The sequence below is a fragment of the Penicillium citrinum genome, assembly GCF_028827155.1.
Source record: "Penicillium citrinum strain IBT 23319 chromosome Unknown utg000003l:1.0-4596430.0:1.0-4598250.0, whole genome shotgun sequence".
NCBI lineage: Eukaryota > Fungi > Ascomycota > Eurotiomycetes > Eurotiales > Aspergillaceae > Penicillium > Penicillium citrinum.
Window position 1 is genome coordinate 1935103 of NW_026622688.1, and position 20014 is coordinate 1955116.

The following is a 20014-nucleotide window of genomic DNA, read 5'->3' on the forward strand; positions in this document are numbered from 1 at the left end:
TAAAGATGTCACATACGGTATGAGAGAGCTACAATACTGGAACATCGGCTTGAAACCACCCTTCTTTCTACGGTTCTTTCTATCGCCTCAAAGCCTTCGGAACGATAGTATGAGCAGAGAGCAATAGATAAAAGTGGCCAGCGGTTGTCTCAAACTTATGCTACACCACCCGTGCTGTGCGAATGTCTCACACACTAGGTAGTCACTGAGAAGGACATTGAAAAAGCTTATGACATTTTGAACTAATATATATTGGCCTGATACTGGCCAGATCAAAGCTAATCATAATTGCAAGCCTTTCTAAGAGTCGAAGTTTACCACCGGAACAGTTGTGTCATCAAGACTGACAGCATCAGGGTTCTTTTCTCCAACACCAGAGTATTTATTGATCCATCCAAGCGTCTGTTGATGCCAGACCAAGCTGTTCTCTTTATTCAGAACCCTAGAGAGTGTTAGTAACATTGTGCTTCAGAGCTACCGTAGCGACTTACCAATGATTCTCGTCGGGGAAATTCAAGAACCGACTTGGGACACCTCGTTCCTGAAGGACGTTGAAAAGGGCAAGTCCATCTGAAACTGGCAAACGGTAGTCCTTAGAACTGTGAATGACCAGCATGGGTGTATCGAATTGCAGAATGTGTTCTGGGGCAGATGGATCCCAGCGACGATAGTTATCCCGGTTGGCCCAGAAAGTACCGTTGAACTGTATTTTGAGTTAGCACATCAGGAATTCGAGTATCTTAAGTCATGGGTAGACAAACATCGTGCTCAATGAACCACAGCTCCTCGGTGGAGACCTTCGAATCTGCCACAAAGGTACCGTCGTGACTGACAAGTGCCTTGAACTTCCGTCCAAGGGGGTTTCCTTGAATCCAATTGACCATGAAACCGCCATAGCTAGCTCCAGCGGCGACGCCATTATCAGTGTCGATGAAGTCAAAATTGTCACGGACGTACTCCCAGCCCTTCACGAGGTCATCATAGGGATAGCTTCCTGTAATATTGTTAGAACTGCTAGTCCATGCAGATGGCCATAACATACCCCAGTTATTTTGAATCGCGTCAGTCAGCTTATCACCAAATCCAGAACTACCGGTAGGGTTAGGTGCAACGACGACATAGCCCTGATCAGCCCAGACCCTAGGGTTCCAACGAGAACTCCAAGAATCCAGCCATGAGCTCTGAGGCCCACCGTGGATAAAGTAAAGAAGGGGATAGGTCTTTGATTTATCGAAGCCGGTAGGGTAAATGATCCAAGAGTGAATCTGTAATCAATTAGCCCTGGTGTTTTCAATGTGATCGAGAATGATACTCACGTCAGTCCAATTGCCCTTGAAGTAGAATTCGCCCACATCAGCAGGACCAAGGCCCTTCAAAGCAGCATCGACTTTGTTGGCCGAAAAGAGGGTCTTGATAACCCCCTTCTTCGGGCTCGCGGTGTATACCTGCCAGCTCGTCCAAAGAGCCGAGGCAGTGACAAGGAATTCTCCATTGGGAATACTGTAGTATCCGCTCACTACACCACCGTCGGTGAAGTTTTTGGGCTTATAATCATCACCAGCATTGACCGGGACGGTGAAGAGTCGTGAGCGACCACGATCCTCAGTACCCAAGATAATCTCGTCTCCCTTGGCATTCCACTTCACAGCATCTGGGGAGCGGTCCCAATCTTTGGCCAGAGTATCAATTGTCTTATCTGACCCAAGGGTATAAACATAAAGCGTGCGGCGGTCTGACTCGTATGCAATATCTGCCTGCTGGACATAGGCAATTTTCTTACTGTTTGGAGAGAAAACAGGACTGCTAGAATCACCCTTGACACCCTCTGGGGTACCTGGGCTATCGGGGCCATTGATTGCCTTGGCTTTCTCCGAGCCATCATGTGGTACGAGATAGATATACGAAGCCGTGTGGTTTGCCCGTGGCAGCTCAGGAGCCTTGCTCTTGAAAGCCACCCATTTACCGTTAGGTGAGATATCGTAATCGCTCGAGCCACCGAACGGAGGATAAGGCGATTCAATATTCTTAACACCAGCAAGGAGATTCTTCAAAGGACCATTTAGAGTATATGTAGATCCAGAACCTGACTTTGCACCGGATTTCTTGAGAGTTCCCGAGAACACAGCGTTCGAAATAGTAGTCAGCCAAGAATCCCAGTGACGGGTATAGATGCTGTCATAGATACGAGCAGTGCTGAGAGGAGTGACAGCCGTCTCTTCATTATATGCTGTACCATTTCCGTAGGCTTGACCATACACAAGGAAGTTGATATCGCCAGACTTTGTCACAGCAGTTTTGAGGCCAGAGAAGGAAGCGGGCAAAGAAGCCGCCTTGTACCGACTGAACTGAGTTAGCAAGAATTGTTCCACCCAAAAAGGAGGAGAAAAAAGAAAGGCCGATGGACATACTGCGCAAAATTGGAAGCATCAGCTACCCATAGCTCAACACCACCCGGGGTATCAGCATTGGTTCCATTGATATAGAGCAGACCCGAATCACTGGACCCCAACCAAGTAACCTCAGAAACATTGCTATCGTTGGTGAGTTGAGAGATCTTTCCACTTTTCAGATCAATTAAGCTCCACCAAGATGAGGTAGAGTGGGTATCGAAGGAGTACTCCGAGGTGGAGAACAAAGCAACTTTCTGCATGCCATTGAGTTAACAAACATCGCACCATACATAGGACATCGAAATGCCCACATCATGAAACAATTAACTTACACCCGAAGGATTTGGAACTGCAGTATCGCGCCTCGGAGCCGAGATCAATTGTCTATATTCAGTATAAGCCCCAACCTACTCAATGTCAACATAGAAGAAACCAAACAATACATACTCCGGCGTGAATGCAATGGCCGAGCCCACCGTCGATCCAATAGCCAGCCATTGAGAAGCCCGCATACTGCCAAAGAGGTACAAGCAGACACAAGAATAGACAATAATGCAGATCAGTCCTTGAAGCAGGGAACGAGGAGTATTTAACGAAATGCAGGCTGTCGGCTTATACGGCGGGGTCATTGGGGAAATCGCAGGGTCCCGCCCATGGGGGGAAATGTTACATTCCTGTATGCCAAGAGTGATAGACAAGGAGGAGAAGGTGTAAGATAGTGCATAGCGAGATTTGGAGAGGGGAAGTTGATGAGACTAAAAGAAGACTAAAGAAGACTAAAGTAAGGGCTGCAAGAAACAAAGGAGGGCTTCCTACGTCTGCGCCGGCTTGGGTTGCAGCGCCAAGCGACACTAGGCGGGCCGCCGATAGCCGGAAAATATTTGATAACATTGATATTATTGGGATATCATTGGATATCAATGGATATAGAATGGAAATGAAAGATACAATGAAGCTTGGGATTGTAAGCAATTGAATACGATATTATGGGGCAGGATGAAAACATATGGACCGTGGGATGACGAGAGACTGACTGTAGGGCTAGGGATATGGGCCAAATTACACCATGGATGATCGTAATCTTTCTCAATTAATGATGTATGTTAGGTGCAAATGGTGTGATGCTCGATCGAATATGATAGCTACAGAAAAAACGGATCCAGTGATGGCCCCGACCCAAATGTCCAACAATGCGCCGTGATTAAAAGCTCAGTGCTTACTTAGTATTCAAAGTCATCATCCACGCCACGCTTTCCCGCCGCCTCCTTGGCAACAGCTTCCTGTTTGCGATACATCTCCGCCACGGCACGGGTAGTTGTGGCTTGGTCGGGGTTCTTATCATCACGCGATTTGATATAGCGCGGGAATCGGAGTGAGACGCCTTTACCCCCTCCCGTTGTCCCTTCAAACTCATCTGCAGCGGCCTTGTACCGTGGGCTAAGTGTCAGATCCGCCGTCTTGACCTCCCAGACCAATCGAGGCTCAAACCACACATCGGGTTGATCTTTCGGAACGCTGGAGTGTGCATAGAACGGCTTTGGTCGATCAATGACCAAGGGAGTGAGAGCCTTATGCATCTCCTCCAATACTGCCTCGGAGAAGCCTGTACCGATATTGCAAATTGTCTCATATGTGTCGTTATTGGGGTTATAAGCAGCCAAAAGGAAAGCGCCGTACACTGATGTACGTTTGCCGCGGCCATAGTAAGCCCCGAGAACTACCAAGTCCAGAGAGTCACCGACACCAGCCAAATAATCCTTTTTGACCTGTATATCTGGTGAGTCAAGGCAACTTGGAGGAGGCAAAAAATTGAAAAAAAAAAGGACAAGAACAGAAAGGGCAAAGAATCATACCTTAAGCCAGTTGCGACTACGTTTACTGGGCTCATATCCACTCTGGTCAGTGTCCAGCATCTTAACCATCAACCCCTCACAAGACGCTTTCACGCTGTCTTCCAACATGGTTTGAATCTCATCCAACACATTCGTATTGCCGAATTGTGCAAACTGGAACTCGCCTTCAACTGGTTGGAAGCATTCATGCATCATTTGCCGGCGTTCTCGAAGACTCTTCTTGACCACGGGCTGTGAATTACGTTAGCACTGACAGAATGTCTCATTTGACAGAATGTCTCTCCAACTTACCTCGCCATTGAAAAATAGCAGATCGAATGCAAACACGCAAACCTTTACCTTGATATCCTCTTCTTTGACATCCTTGCGTTTCCGGGTCATGAGCTGTTGGAATGGTAGAACCTTTTTATTGACCGTGTCCCAGGCGACTGTTTCACAGTCAAGAACAAAACTGTCCACTCCCTCCTTTATCCAGCTGTCTAGTTTTGCAAGCACATCGGGGTACTTCTTTGAGAGATTCTCGGAGTTACGAGAAAAGATAGCACTGAGGCCTTTCTTGTCTTTCTGTAATGTTGCAGTAGCTGCTGGGTATTTGCGAATTGAATCTGGAGCAACAAAATGGATTTGGGCTCGTTCTCCGTCATATTTGTATTCACAGGTAAATTCTTTGCCCTCGAAGCGGTCCAAAACTTCGGTGATAGACTTGGTTGGGTTGGCAAGCATGGGCTTAAGGGGGATGCCTGGGGATAGCTGGCAGACATCGGGCAAGTTGAAAATCCCATGCTCGAGCATTGCAGGAACAATTTCTTCGTAGGAAGGCATCTGGCTGTACACACTTTTGAGAACAGCTTCTGCTTCCGCCATCTTTTCGGGTGAGGGGGTCGGTTTGCCCTCGACCGCAGCCTCATGCGACACAATTGCTTGCGCGAGAGCTACAAGAACAGTCTTCTCTGCGAGACCCAATCTTAATTTGCCTTCCAAGAAACGAACAATAAACTTCGCTTCGCTGGGCCCGCCTTTGTCTTTGGTAATATCAATTCCCTTGCTGCCCTTGCCAGCTGTGGCCGAATCAGCAGCGGAGAGAAGTTTCTTGATGCCCGAAATCTTCTTGTCCTGGGATCCATGACCCTGGACCTGGGCAATACCAAGAAGACCTTCATGTACTCCGCGAACAGTCAAAGGCTTCGGCTTAAACATAGTAGGCTGGTTGCCTCGGCTCTTGGCAGCCACAAGGCCCAAGTCGCCAATCTCATGCTGGTCGGTCTTAATCACAGCAAGGCTGCGGCCAGTAGTTTCACCAATAGCTTTCATAATCAATGATTCGCCGATACCCAACTCGATACCAGCGTAATCCGCCGCCAGCTTGTTGATCATAAGTTGCACAGTAGGCAGAAGGTCTTTAGGAGTCAGACGCAGAACCTGCTGAAGGAAGAGAGAGCAATGTGCCATGATAACAAGACGCTTAGAAGTCATTTCGATCAAAGAGAAAGTAGTGCACATTGCTGCATAAGGCACCGGGTCTCCAGCTTTCCAGTCTGGATACGGATCCTTGCCACTAGCCTTCAGTGTCGCTTGCACTTTTTCCATGGTTTTCTTCACAGCAGGCTTAACATCTTCCTCCGCTTCGCTAATCATCTCTGCATCCTCATCTTCTCCATCTTGGTTCTTTGCCTCATCTGATATATCCTCTGATTCACTCTTGATAGCACTTGGTGGCGAAGAAGATTGATTCTTGGCTCTTGATGGCGATTTCTTCGGGGAGGGTGATTTCTTGGGCGACGGGGTCTTTTGCGGGGTGGGTGAGTCGCTCTTCGCAGCTCTGCGCCTCCTTTTCGAAACTGGCTGCACGTCGGATCCATCGCTTTCTTCGGCTTCATCGGCCTTTTCTCGCTTTAGATTCTTACTTGGCTCGGCGCCATTTGCATCACACGTGCCATCATTCTCGGGCTTGACAGCGTTTTTTTCTGCTGTAGATTCAGGATCAGCGCCGCTACTGGCTCTTTGTCGTTTCGCACCAAAAGCGAGAGTTGTCTGCTTTTTTGGAGATTGCTGGGCATTGCCATTACCTCCAAAGAATCGCCTTGAAATACATGTGTTAGCTGACATCAATTGAAAGTGCGCACTTCCATTAACGCACCCAATCGTCAATTGAGAGTTGGGAGCATACCCCAGAGTAGCTTGCTTCCTGCCTTTGTCTTCCGACATGATGCTGTGTAATGGAAGTAAAGTAGAGCGCCTTGTTTTGCTCAACAGCAGGTGTGAACTGGTTGTCGAGAAAGAGCAAGCCCAAAGACAGCTCGATATTCGATGGGTAGGAATAAGTCTGGCGCTAGAATTGCGGATATTGGACCGGAAGCGCGAGAGTATTGATGGCGCGGCTGCGATCTGCAAGGCGCGCATAGGCAAACGGCTCAAATCGACGGGCACGAAGGAGACAGTGTCCAATTAAATAAATTTCTTGATGTACTCAATTCATCGGCGCATCGATCAATATTCAGAAGAAGAAAAACAAAACCGCCCAAATCCGCAGGCTGCCAGACAAAAAGCAGAGGCAACAGTCGCACCTGCCAGGCTCCCGCACCTTCCTCTTTCTGTACGCGACGTGACGCGACTGTCACGTGCCACTTATCTATCCAAATTGGGAAGTCACATGTCCATACCTAAATACACCGCCTTTATATTACGCCGGCACAATGAACAGCGGTGAGTCTTATCCAGCAGAGGCCCGCAGCGAGTTGTCGTTGATCGCTGAAAAACGACAATCCAAGATGAGTCGATTAGTCTGTTTGTGATCGGCTTGATGTCCTGACTCCAGCGTCTTTCCAATAAAGTAGAAAGATCGGCTATCCGGTTGCGATGGAGCCCCAACGACAAGAAGCTTTCAAGCAGGTATGTCTTTCGGAAATGTGCGGGCTATCTTACAAACTAACTTATATTCAAGCTCCGCCCACCATGCGTGGAGCTTAGTTCAGTAGGATTACGATTTCGTGGCAATCAAGCTTCAGCTCAAGATGTCCTCCGAGCAGTAGAGCCGCTCCACGATGCACTGCAACAGGTTGCAAGCAAGAATGCACTTGACGAGAAACTGGCCGAATACGCCTTCTTCCCACTTACTCACATCTTCAATCAAACGCAACAACTTCCCACGAGGTGCCTGGAGGTCGCTGTATATTCCCTTGATATTCTAGTCCGCAGCGGATATAAACACCAACTGTCACCGGCGCTAGGGAAGCAATTGATTATCCTTCTGACATTGGTCGTCGCCGGGTCTCCAAGCAACAATGAAGGGAAGCCACAATTGCCCAAAGCACAAGCCTCTGAAGAGCTTGCTGTTGCTGGATTCGATTGTATGCGAGCAATCTTCGAAGTCCTAGAAGGACCTGTCGCCGAGAAGACCATCTTCCATGAGATCGGTACTGCCACTGTTGTCGACCAAACGGTCTACATGTTGCTGGAGGGATTGGTTGATCAAAGATCCGATGATGTGTGCATTGCTGCTGCAAAGGCTTTGCAATCCCTCTATATCCGTATCACAGATCGGGTGGTCCTCGCGAGTATAATGCCGCGCACTGTCTCTGCGTTGGCAAAGGTTGTGAGGCCGACGACACAAATTCGACGGTCGTACAAACTCTTACAGATTTCACTTCAAATTCTTAATTATCTTCTGAAGGCTGTGCTCAGTGATAGTGTTGTAAATTCTGAGAAGCCTTCCCCCTCTCTAGCCGAAAATGATGGCCTCGTCTTAGATGAGTCTTGGCTGAAAGCTACTACGACCCAGATCAAGCTAGCATTAGCGAATATCATTCAGATCAGGCGTCATCAACGGCTTGAAGTGCAGGCAGCAATGCTAGATTTATGTGTCATGGTGATCGAGGATTGTCCTACAACGCTAAATGACGCGCTCCAAATGATGACAGAAACTGCGGTTGTGCTTGCGGATAAAGAGGAAGAGGGATCTAACCAAGCATACAATACGGTCTTTCATCTCGCAACATCTTATCCAGCTGTTTTAGAATCTCTCAAGGAGTCCCTACATACTTGGCTTACATCGTTCCCGCGAATTATGCAAAGCAACGACGAGTCTGCCAAGCAATGGGGGATCCGACAAATATCAACTGTCTTCCAAATCCTATCTCAGGTTCAGTCACAATCAGATCTGCTTACTTCAAGTCTAGCAACTGGTCTTTGTGATAGCGTGAGCGCTGTGGTCAAGCAAGGCACCACAGCACCCCAGACCCCATCCTTGGCTCACATCGGAGATGTAAGCTCAGAGGCACTTCACTCTTTTACCGAGTCAATGACATTCCCACCAGTGCTGCTGGAGTCTCGAAGTCAGCAAGCAACCTTGAAAGACCTACGCGCTCTGATGATGAAGTTAAATCTTTCTGAGACTGGCAATGAGATTACACGTTCGATCATCAACCGCTTGCATTCTAGCCCCGAAGATACCATCGTTGCTCCATTCTGGCTTGCGCTGACCTCGCTGCGTGCGCAAAAGCAACACGCGGGTGCATTTGATGATTTTATCGCCGATGATCAATTGGAAAACTCCCTTACTAGTCCCAGTCGTGCTGGCATGATTGAGGAGCTTTACTTCGTTGCTTTGTCTATTCTCAATGACCTGCCCGCTGATGGTTCCGGTGATTGGCGAACTTCTGCCCTCGCCTTGGAAGCAGTAGCTCTTCAGGCGCAGCAATTAGGTGAAGACTTCAGGCCAGAATTAATGGATGCATTATATCCGACTCTACAACTTCTTGCTTCAAACAATCCAAACCTTCAGCATCACGCCATGACATGCTTGAATATTCTGACAAATGCGTGCCATTATCAAAGCACTGGGTCTATGATCATTGAAAATGTAGATTACTTGGTGAACTCGGTGGCTTTGAAGCTGAACACATTTGATGTCTCACCATATCCACCACAGGTGCTGTTCATGATGGTAAAGCTATGTGGCGCACCGCTGATTCCGTTTCTGGATGACTTGGTTGATTCTATCTTTGGAATTCTAGATATGTATCATGGATATCCAAAGCTCGTTGAAATGATGTTCAGAACCTTAGCTTCGATAGTTCAAGAGGGGTCTAAAAAGCCATCCCTGCTTACCATTGACGAAGGTCGGCAAGATGGCCACTTTGACTCCCATAAGGCTCAATATCGGCCTCTGTCGATTGCCGAACTTGTCTCGGACATTGCGAAGCGAAGGGAGAAGTTATACAATGTATCAAATACTGACATGGAGGCCGACGAGAATCTTGCACACCCGCAGAAGCCATGGTCAGAGACATACGACAAGCCAGCACCTGAGCCAGAGTCCATCGAAGAGCTGCTCAACAATGCTGAATCCGACGAGCCACTTCCACCTCCAAAGGAGCCAGAAGACAGTGAAAAGCCTTTAAGCAAAACTCACTCTCTCCTTCTGCACATTGTTAAATCTATACCCTCCCATCTTTCTTCTCCTTCGCCATATCTCAGACGCTCTCTACTCTCCATCCTTATCGATGTTCTTCCAACTCTCTCACAAAACGAAAATAGCTTCCTCCCATTGATCAATGGCCTTTGGACTTCAGTGGCCTCCAGGGTTGCTCTTCCATCTTCGCTCAAAATCGAGTCATCATCCAGTGGGCTCATTCCCAGGTCGTCCACCGAGTCCGATTCTCATGCATTCCAAGAGGAAACCTTTGTCATCACAACCGCTTGTCAGGCTATGGAAGCAATGTGCAAGGGAGCTGGTGACTTCATGGCTTCGCGCATTGAAACCGAATTTCCTCGCTGGGAGCGTTTATACGATCAGGTTTGGTCAAAAGTGCGTCAAGATGCTGGGGGTGCGTATGAACGGCGTGTCAAGCAGCAAAATGACATTCGCAAAGCCACGGTGGGCGAAGAATCAATCGAGCCCAGTCTTGCCATTGCATCTTCACTTGCTCTTTCCACGACGGCATCTGGGTCAAGAGCGTTCACACCCCATCATGCCATTTGGCGGTCATTACTATCATTATTCTTAACATTACTGTCGCACGTGCGCTTACAATCAGAAGTGGGTGATCGCATTTGTGGAATGCTCGGTTCATGGATTGCGTTGTTTGTTGGACCCCAATATTACTTCCTCCCATCAAGACGGCACACTATCCACTCAGAAGATTTGGCTCGGCAAAGCATACTTGAATCTGTCGAGAATGCGATTCAAGCTATGGAGACTTGGAACGCGGATCTCGCCTGGTTCATATTTGTTGATCAACTCAACCAACTACAACAGGGTTCTGCTTCCACTGGCACTCAACGGAACGATGCCAGTATGACTGTTGCGTTCCGTGGCGAAGACATGTATTTTGCAGCAATGATATACTAGACGTATAGCACCTATACTCTGTGAGGGTAACACCCTGTGTTTACTCATTTATACCTTACGATGCATCTGAATAATAAACATGTATTAGTACTACTAATAGTACGTAGTGTCTGATGGACTCCGTCAATTGTTCCCAGCATCATATTAAATAGCCAAACACTACTTGAAGTAGTGTAATATTTCGCCTTCCAGTGACACTTAATACCTCAGACCTCAAACCCCTGTGGAAATCCAGATATTCCAAAGAAAAGCTCCTCTAATATAGCCGGGTCGATATCCAAATTCTCTGAAAACTCAGGGAATTCCGGCCCAGTTGCGGCGACAGATGGATCACAATCTACCCCGACCATGCCAATTTTCTCCACAAGCTCTCCACATTGCTCTAGACAGTTATCTGCAAGATCCCAATCAAAGTTTTGACGATGTGCTTGAAGCACGCTGATCATATCTTTGGCAATGCTCAGAGGCATATTGCGAGTTTGGTCATTCATGCGTAACCCACTGCGTAACAGGAACATTGTAGCGGATGTTATTGAGAAAGAGTGCACTGGGATCCAGAAGCCATTTAGTTGCGTTCCATCTAATTCCTGGATCAAAAGCGCTATGTCTTCAGCGGCTCGCTGTGCTTGTTTGTAATATGGTAATTTTGTATCGTCTCTTGTAAAAGGATTTGAGGATCCTTTATTTAGATCTAGTTGGATTCGACGTAGCAGGAGCTTGACAGCTAAATATGCCAGTCGGAAATTTGCTGCCCCCGGTATATCCAAGTGCGTGCCTCGAAGAATAATTCGGCGGATGTCTTCACTCAGGGAATCTTCCCAGTCACTTAGCAGTTGTTCTAGGGCGTGTTCGTTTGAGTGCGGAAAATCCTTAGATACGCTGTAGACATGCTCTAAGTAACGTGCCAGCACATCAGTCAAAGAAGTAAAAGCAATAAAGACGGATGCTGTTCCTTTCTGGTATGGCGTTGCTGATGGTCCACACAGGTCATCCAGCACTGGAAAAGGCACATCATATTGGGCTCTGTGGACCTGCAAAGGGGTACCATACGCCAGGCTGCACCTGAGGGATATTAGCTAGAATTTTCTAAATATATTTGATATCGGGCATACCAGCGATCATGTATAAGAACAAGCCACCAAATTCTTACGCGAAGACTCTTCTCTAATGGAGATATACTCCAACTGGATGGATCACGATTCAGGCCAAGTGCATTGGAAAGCGCAACTGCAGTGCCCACCATGCCACCATTACCGAACATCGAAGTACTCGGTCTTCCACAAACATTGATCAAAATTGCAAGCACCGTGGAAATGCCTGGCGAAAGAAAGAGTTCGGAGTTCAAAGCTTCGTTGGCTTGATTCCAGATGAAACGAATATCAGGAATGCGGCCGGTGCGTGTTACCTTTGATGAGCTTTTCCAGTAGACAAGTGAGTTCGCATAAAGGCAGCACAACAACGCCGGAGATATTTTTTCTTTGTGTGTCGAATACGCATTTCGAAATGAAGCTTCGTCAAATAGAGGAAAGCATATATTTGCTTTGGAGAAGAAACTAATTCGCGTCAATTGGCGATCTTGTGCCTTCCACAAATTTGTAACTACTCGTATCCTTACAGATTCAAAAAGTCTTCAATATTCGGATCCATATATCTTTCAATAAGCTCGACTTTCGCCTCTGCAAGAGACTGCTTGACACTGACACCCAATGGTCTTCTGGGCACGACATTGAACCTCACAGGTCTGAGAGGGGCGTTAGATGTGTGGCTGGAGCGAGCCAAGCATCGTCTCTTTTCTGTCTGTACAGCAGATAAATAACTTTCCAATATGTCATTATCATCCGCAACAGCCGGGCTAATGATATGAGAGCTATTATCCCCGGCCTCGGCAACGATTCCGATAAGACTGGGAAGATTGTCTGCATTCCCTTCATTTCTTGTCGAGGCATGATTCTGATGATCATATGCTGGGGGACTTCTCGGCCTCTCCAACCGATTCGGATTTTCCCTATAGGTACCCAGATGATCTGCAGCTTGTGGCAGCGTTCGTGGATTGTAAGATCTGGGGCGCAGGGACCCATGTGGATTCTCATCGAAGCCGACTGCAACATTGGTTGGTGATTTCCGCGGGGGAACTTTCTGATACACCTGGTATGGACTATCCGGGCGTGGAAAAATGCACTGTGTTCCATGTGCTTGACACATCATACATGTGTCCGAAGTGTCTCTTGTCTTGCATCGCGATTTGCGTTTTCTGCAAGAGAAGCATGCCGGGTGGAGGTGAGACCGGTAGGGTCTTCCCTCTCCTTTTCTTGTATTCTTGTTAATCGTTTCTGTCTCCATTAAATTTCGATTAATTGACAATGACCGTGGAAACAAGACGACATGGCGAGGTTGGACTTTCGTACTTGTTTCTACCGGCAAACGCCGCGGGGAATTCCGGATACGCTAGTCCCAAATTGGACTGGATATCTACGTAGCGTACGTGCGACTTGAACTATGAACTTCGATACTCCAGAAACCATCAATAGAGAAGCTGCTGCATTGACAACTGATTTTTATCATTAGCTATCCTACTCTGTTGATCGAGAAATTTTACACCCCTGGGGAGCTTTCCTGACACGAAGCTTCAAGCCCGAAATGGCCGGATATCAGTTACGACCTAGAACCCAGCCAAGAACCATGGGGGTCTGTAGATATTATAGGTGAATTTTGAAGCTCTCAAGGATATTTTGTATACATTCTTTGAAACGTTGGGCTAAACTGAAATAAGAAAATGATGCTGGCTGAGTCTTTCCATATACATACCCTACATATCACTAGTCACTGACAAAGACTTCGAATGGTATTGGATAGGTAAAGATTTCTGCCATATTCTCCCCCATAATGATGCTTTGAGTATAAGTCAATTGACCGAAATTTCTCTTATCTTCATGCAGGGGTCAATATAGCAATCAGCCACGGTTATTAGATAGGTAGACCGCGGTGACCCACCACTTCGCCGCGGGCTTTTTGATACGCCCTCGGGGGGCAACTACATATCCCCTCCACAAGGTCTCAAGGTACGTGACAGGGTTGATGATTATTTAAAATGGCTTCTATTAACATTTATCCCTGTTCACCACCATCTTTGCCATTCAGACTCTCTCTCGTCCATCAAAACATCAATATTCACAATGGGCTCTATCGACAACACCTCCCAGACCTTCTGGTCCAAGGCCGACAAGTATCTCATGACAACCGGTGTACCTTTTTCGCCTGTTGTGATCACCAAGGCAAAAGGTACCCGTCTTTATGATCAAGATGGTCGATCTATCCTCGATTTCACCTCTGGCCAAATGAGTTCTTTGCTGGGCCACTCTCACCCCGAGATCGTCGAGGTCGTCAAGCAATATGTCTCTAAACTGGACCACCTGCTCAGCAACATGATTACCTACCCAGTCGTGGACTTGGCCGAACGTCTTGCACGTTTCCTTCCAGCACCACTGGAGAAATCATTCTTCTTGAATACTGGATCCGAATCAACTGAGGCTGCTATCAAAATTGCCAAATGCTATACTGGCAAGTTCGAGATCATTGCTTTCGCCGCCAGTTATCACGGTTTGACCCAAGGCTCTGGCTCTGCTACCTATTCGGCTGGTCGTAAGAATGGAGGTCCTGTCACACCTGGTCAGCTCGCGTTTCCCTCTCCATATGCTTACCGGTCTCCCTTCCGCAAGCCCGATGGCTCCTACGACTGGGAAACTGAGCTCGAGTTTGCCTGGGGAATGATTGATCGACAGAGTGTTGGATCACTTGCCGCGTTCATCATGGAGCCTATCCTATCAACTGGTGGTATTTTGGACCTTCCAGAAGGATATCTGCAACGCATGTTTGCGGAGTGTCGTAAGCGTGGTATGCTTATCATCATGGACGAGGCTCAAACTGGAGTTGGCCGAACCGGTGATATGTTCGCGTTCCAGAAGGACGCTGTTGTCCCCGATATTCTCGCCTTATCCAAGACCCTTGGCTGCGGTCTTCCTCTCGCTTCCGTCAGCACCACTGCAGAAATCGAACGTGGGTGCAAAGAGGCTGGCTTTCTCTGGCTTACCACCCATCTCAACGACCCTCTGACCGCTGCTGTGGGCAACAAGGTGCTCGAGATTGTTGAGCGTGATAATATCTGCCTGCGTGCGGCCGAACGTGGTGACCAACTTCGCCAAGGTCTCATCAAGCTTAAAGAAAAGTACTGGTGTATCGGAGACATTCGTGGTCGTGGCCTCCTGCAGGGTATTGAAATTATATCTGACCCCAAGACTAGAGCTCCTGGTTCCGACCTTGGTCAGCTTGTATCAGATCGTGCTATGGCTCGTGGTCTCTCATGCAACATCGTCAACCTGCCAGGAATGGGTGGTGTTTTCCGTCTGGCACCCTCCGTTACAGTAACAGCCGAGGAGATCGAAGAAGGTCTTCAAATCTTGGATGAATCTTTCGCATATGTCTTGAAGACTACAAAGGTATGAAGGAAGTCATCAGATAACGAAAAGTTCACTTTTTATATATTAATTTGATGTTAGAAATCGAGTCATTGAACGTCTGGCCGGATGAGTTTGAGGGAAATTGACCATGGAATCTCGCTGGGGGTGCTACTGCGTTGTTCTTTGCCAAAAAAAAAAAAAGATCCGCCACCAGTCTGATATAACCCAATTAACAAAAAAAAATCACATTTAAACCCACCTGGACATTCTCATTGCCTTAGACTTCGACCCGATGAAGGTCATGGTCACAAGTAGTTCAAGAGATTACAAACGTGAAGAGCGCTAGCCCTGAAGTACCGTCAATGGAGGCCGCACTGGTCGCTTTCTGGGTCAGGCATTGACATTGAATGCAGTTACGAATTCACCCTGGAGTTTACTATGATTGATATCTTGTCCAAAATAGAGAATTCAAGTAGTCATTCAGGCTACTTAAAAATATACGACTTTGATCCTACTATGAATGTGGCAAAAGAGCGGTTGAATGTAGAAAGGAGTGGCGATTGGTCAGCTAAGCTACATACTAAGGATCTTAGCCATGTCCAAAATGAACGACCTTGATCAAATATGAAGTCAACAATCAACTAGCAATATGAAAGCAACCATAGAGGCAAGCAGGCAGAGGACGATCACGAGATGAGATCTCGGTAAGATATCTCAGTGATTTAATCACTCTCTTCCTCGCTCTCTTCGTCACTCTCGGCGTTCTCGAGCCACTCCAGGAAGGGCTGAGCAGCCTTGTGAATCTTCTTGCTAGTCGAGATGTCGACGTACTTCTTGCTGGTCTTGGAGCCCCATGCCTTGAGGGTTTCCTCAGAGACAAGGTCGTTCTGGAAGTAGCCGAGGAGGATAGCGGGGATCTGGCCTAGCAGAGCGGGACGATCCTGGCCAACAAAACGCTCGGTACCACCAAGGAAGGCCTTCTCGTGGCGCTCAGAAGTGATCATCTTCTTGAGGAGAGGAGCACGGTCCTCGATTTGCTTAACGATCTTGTCATCAAAGATGCTCTGGGCCAAGACAGCAACAGTCTTGTGCTTGGTCTCAATGCCGAATTCGCGAGCCTTCTTGTAGATCTCGATGTCGCTGACCTTTGTCACATCACCGGTCTCGGCGGCGGTGTCGACAATCCAGCTACCCAACTGCTCGTAAGCGGAGGGGCCGTCAGCCTCGTCATCATCGCCATTCTCGAGGACAAGCGAGCGCTTCAGGTCATCGGGCAGGTCCTTGGCCCGAGCCTTGATGGCTTCCTCGGACATGTCGACTGCCCAGTCGTCGTCAGCAGCCTCATCAATCTCGATTTCCTTGGCCTCAGAGTTGATACGACGAGTCAGTTCATCGTCACTACCAGCCTCGACACCAACGTCACCATTCTCATCACCGTTCTCGGAGCCATTGCTGTCGCCAGGGCTGGCTTCCTGGTCACCGTTGGCAGCCTTCTCCTTCTTTGCCTCACGACGAGCCTTCTTGTCCTTCTTGTCTTTCTTGCCACCCTTGGGGTTGTTACGCACAATGAAGGTGCTCAGCTTAAGACGAGGGTCGACGTCAGAGCGTTGACCACAGGCCTTGCAGTCGAGAGTGATCTTCTCATCCTTGATGTTGACATCGGTCTCAGGGTTCTTGCACTTCTTGCAAAGAACGAACTTGGAGATGAAGCCATCCAGGTAATCCTGGAGCTTAGGAGCATCGTGAGCACCGTTGATGATCCAACGTTCGTCGGTGGGCTTGGCGTTGGCTTGAGCACCCAATTCAAAACCGAAGTATTTGATGAGGTAGGCAGGAGGACGGCTCAGGGATCGAGCGACGGAGTCAAGGTTGACAATGACGGTCTTAATACCGTTACCCTTACCCTCGATCTTGGACTGGAGCTTCTCCATCTTGTAACGATAGAAAGGATCGGTGACATCCCGGCGAATATTAACGGTGGCCATATTGACGGTTTAGAGATTGATTGATTGTTGTTCAGGAAAACGGAACAGTAGGCTTGCGGAACAGGAAGCGAGAAGAAAGTTGGACGGAAATCTTGTCGGCGGAACAAGACATGCGTGTCAAGCTTGATTTTTCGATTTTCGGTGAATTCAGTTGCACGAATGCACAGGTTTGATTTTTGTTTTTCTCAGAGAGAGGGGAAGTGAAGAGATCAGGACAAGTGGTTCAGCCACAAGATCTCAGGTGTATACTGCAGAGTTTCGACGCGCGAAACGGTTGCAGCTTGGGCGGCAGATGATGTTCGAAATGTTGCACGGAGGACGAATACATAGACGAGTTCGCACCGAACTTCTTTGGAGATTTTCTCTTCGAGACGAGAACGACCGTTCTTGAGGGAATCCGAGTCAAAGGCCGGAGACCCTGGTATTGTGATCTTAGTAGAGTGATGATGGCGATACCAAGCTAAGCAGCGGTTGATGGGAAAAAGCGTGAACTGTGTAGACAGTTAACGCAGTGAAGGTTTCTCTGAGTGGGAAACCTGTTGTGGGATGAAGGTGGATGAAGAGAAAACACGCCTGGGAAGTGCCCGCTTAATAAAATTCCTCGGTGTCGGATGAGTCAGCAGGCACGTGGTCTCGGCGTTAAGTCGGAGTTGAGCGACTTCCGAGCAATTAGGGACTTTTGCTGGTTGTGAATAGGTGCAATTGAACAATAAATTACTTCAATTCATTCTCAATGTCATTGTCTCATATATCAATACCATGGTTAAGTCTATATTGACATACATTGAACACCCCCGCCTGCCATGCACGTCGCCAAAACAGCCTCACTGCAGCATGAGGTCAACCACGGCCCCACCACTCCCCAACGACGGAACGGCTGGTTCGCGATCCTTTACGCTTGGACTTCCTGGTTCCCACCAACTGTGCGAGGTAGCGTGGGATATCTGTGACATCTTACATCCGCCGTTGAAAAATTATCCGAGCTTCCTGCAGCCATTGAACGGCATATTCTCCCATCATGGCGGTTGATCTGTCGCTTTATTTAGTCACGGACTCGACCCCCGCCATTCTCAAGGGACGTGATTTGTGCACAATCGTTGAAGAGGCCTGCAAAGGAGGTATGAGAAAAAACGCTCATAAGCTCAAACAAATTTCCCGGTGCAAAAATTTAGACTGACCGGCATGTTTCAGGCGTCACCGTGGTGCAATACCGGGACAAAAAGAGCGATACTGGAGACCAGATTGCCACCGCTAGAAAATTGCACCAGATCTGTCAAAAATACCGCGTACCTCTTCTGATCAATGATCGCGTTGATGTGGCTCTTGCTGTTGGCGCCGAGGGTGTGCATTTAGGCCAAGATGATATGTGTAGGTCTACCTCTTTCAATCGCATATAGAAAAGACCCGGAAAATCCAATTTCATCTGCTGACCCCACATATCAGTATTTGCGGAAGCCAAGAAGATGCTCCCCAAGGATGCTATTATTGGAATTAGTGCATCGACTCTAGAGGAGGCTCAAAAGGCTATTGCCGATGGAGCAGACTATCTAGGCATTGGCACGATGTTCTCTACTCCAACGTGAGTCATTCTACACATGAGACGGTGACCCGGAACTGACTAGGTGACAGCAAAACAAACACTCGCTATGTCTTAGGCACTGCAGGTACCCAGGCAATTCTTGATGCCATCAGTGCTTCATCTGTAAGCACTGTTGCCATCGGTGGTATCAATCACTCGAACGTCCAGCGCGTGATTTACCAGTCTGAGTCGGCGAAGAAGGCTTTGGACGGAGTTGCTATTGTTAGCGCTATCATGGCAGCCGATGATCCTAAGGCTGCATCTGAGGATCTTGTCAATTTAATCAAGAACCCTCCTCGATTTGCACTTACCTCTCACCCATCCCGTGCTAATGAGGTCGAGGCTTTGCTACAGGAGGTGCCGGCCATTGTACGCAAAATGGTCGAAGTGCATCCACTCGTTCACAATATGATTAATTTTGTTGTGGCGAACTTTGTTGCCAATGTCATTCTTTCAATGTAAGCGCTTACCTTGGATTTTGGTGTTCTTTCCATCACTAACAAAATACAGCGGTGCATCACCCATTATGTCACCTTATGGTGATGAAGCTACCGACCTGTGCAAGTTTGATGGAGCTCTTCTCATCAATATGGGGACATTGACCAGCGAAAGTGTGTCAAATTACCTCAAGGCAGTCAAGGCGTACAACGGACGAGGTAATCCGGTTATCTATGATCCCGTCGGTGCTGGTGCAAGTGGAATCCGGCGCAATGCTGTATCGGACCTCATGGCCGGTGGTTACTTTGACCTAATCAAGGGTAATGAAGGGGAAATCCGCCAGGTCTGGGGCAGCAGTGGAGTGCAGCAACGCGGCGTGGACAGTGGACCGAGTACCTTGGACAGTCAACAAAAGGCTCGTCTTGCTCGGGATCTAGCTCGGAGAGAACGTAAGGAATCATAAATCACAAGCTTACCGTGGCTTTACTGATTATTTCCAGGAAACGTGGTCCTTATGACTGGTGCCACTGACTATCTCAGTGACGGCGAGCGCGTCATCGCCGTGGAAAATGGACATCCTTTCCTCGGTCAAGTTACAGGAGTAAGTTAAGATTCGAGAGGATCGACTATAGACTATAAAAGGCTGACAAGAACATCACAGACTGGATGTGCCGTTGGATCTATCTCAGGCTGTTTCCTCACGGCCCATCGCTCTGACAGACTGCTAGCAGTACTATCGGGGATCTTGATGTACGAGATCGCAGCCGAAAACGCAGCGAGTAAAGAATATGTCCGCGGACCTGGCAGTTTTGTACCTGCATTCCTTGACGAGCTATATGCCATTCGGACCGCAGCCAGCAACGGCGACGATAGCTGGTTTGCTGGCCGAGCCAAGGTGCAAGAAATCAAGTTATGATATACCCATGTAGTCTAACATGTATGAGACGCTAGGCATGAACAAAATCA

General features: G+C 48.0%; 7 protein-coding genes across 7 annotated transcripts; 3 read left to right on the forward strand and 4 right to left on the reverse strand.

The window, feature by feature from the left end:
- Positions 1–300: 300 nt before the first annotated feature.
- dppV (dipeptidyl peptidase DppV) lies at positions 301–3019 on the reverse strand (the record flags this gene model as incomplete). The annotated part of the gene is made up of 8 exons (XM_056642858.1): positions 301–442; positions 492–703; positions 762–994; positions 1043–1265; positions 1317–2340; positions 2409–2644; positions 2723–2774; positions 2802–3019. 8 exons carry the CDS (start codon positions 3017–3019, stop codon positions 301–303), a joined length of 2340 nt encoding a protein of 779 aa, XP_056502270.1.
- Positions 3020–3610: 591 nt separating this feature from the next.
- N7469_003939 (DNA ligase (ATP) CDC9) lies at positions 3611–6448 on the reverse strand (the record flags this gene model as incomplete). Its single annotated transcript, XM_056642859.1, has 4 exons — positions 3611–4156; positions 4244–4474; positions 4535–6323; positions 6381–6448. The coding sequence occupies 4 exons, from the start codon at positions 6446–6448 to the stop codon at positions 3611–3613; spliced, it is 2634 nt and encodes an 877-aa protein (XP_056502271.1).
- A 651-nt stretch (positions 6449–7099) lies between these two features.
- N7469_003940 (uncharacterized protein) lies at positions 7100–10592 on the forward strand (the record flags this gene model as incomplete). The annotated part of the gene is made up of 2 exons (XM_056642860.1): positions 7100–7132; positions 7185–10592. The coding sequence occupies 2 exons, from the start codon at positions 7100–7102 to the stop codon at positions 10590–10592; spliced, it is 3441 nt and encodes a 1146-aa protein (XP_056502272.1).
- A 206-nt stretch (positions 10593–10798) lies between these two features.
- Positions 10799–12932, reverse strand: N7469_003941 (uncharacterized protein; the record flags this gene model as incomplete). Its single annotated transcript, XM_056642861.1, has 3 exons — positions 10799–11654; positions 11705–12145; positions 12208–12932. The coding sequence occupies 3 exons, from the start codon at positions 12930–12932 to the stop codon at positions 10799–10801; spliced, it is 2022 nt and encodes a 673-aa protein (XP_056502273.1).
- Positions 12933–13765: 833 nt separating this feature from the next.
- N7469_003942 (aspartate aminotransferase family protein) lies at positions 13766–15091 on the forward strand (the record flags this gene model as incomplete). Its single annotated transcript, XM_056642862.1, has 1 exon — positions 13766–15091. One exon carries the CDS (start codon positions 13766–13768, stop codon positions 15089–15091), a length of 1326 nt encoding a protein of 441 aa, XP_056502274.1.
- Positions 15092–15768: 677 nt separating this feature from the next.
- Positions 15769–17031, reverse strand: N7469_003943 (translation initiation factor eIF5; the record flags this gene model as incomplete). Its single annotated transcript, XM_056642863.1, has 1 exon — positions 15769–17031. The coding sequence occupies one exon, from the start codon at positions 17029–17031 to the stop codon at positions 15769–15771; it is 1263 nt and encodes a 420-aa protein (XP_056502275.1).
- Positions 17032–18049: 1018 nt separating this feature from the next.
- N7469_003944 (bifunctional hydroxyethylthiazole kinase/thiamine-phosphate diphosphorylase) lies at positions 18050–19964 on the forward strand (the record flags this gene model as incomplete). Its single annotated transcript, XM_056642864.1, has 7 exons — positions 18050–18149; positions 18223–18399; positions 18475–18610; positions 18661–19068; positions 19121–19497; positions 19549–19649; positions 19710–19964. 7 exons carry the CDS (start codon positions 18050–18052, stop codon positions 19962–19964), a joined length of 1554 nt encoding a protein of 517 aa, XP_056502276.1.
- Between the last annotated feature and the right edge of the window lie 50 nt (positions 19965–20014).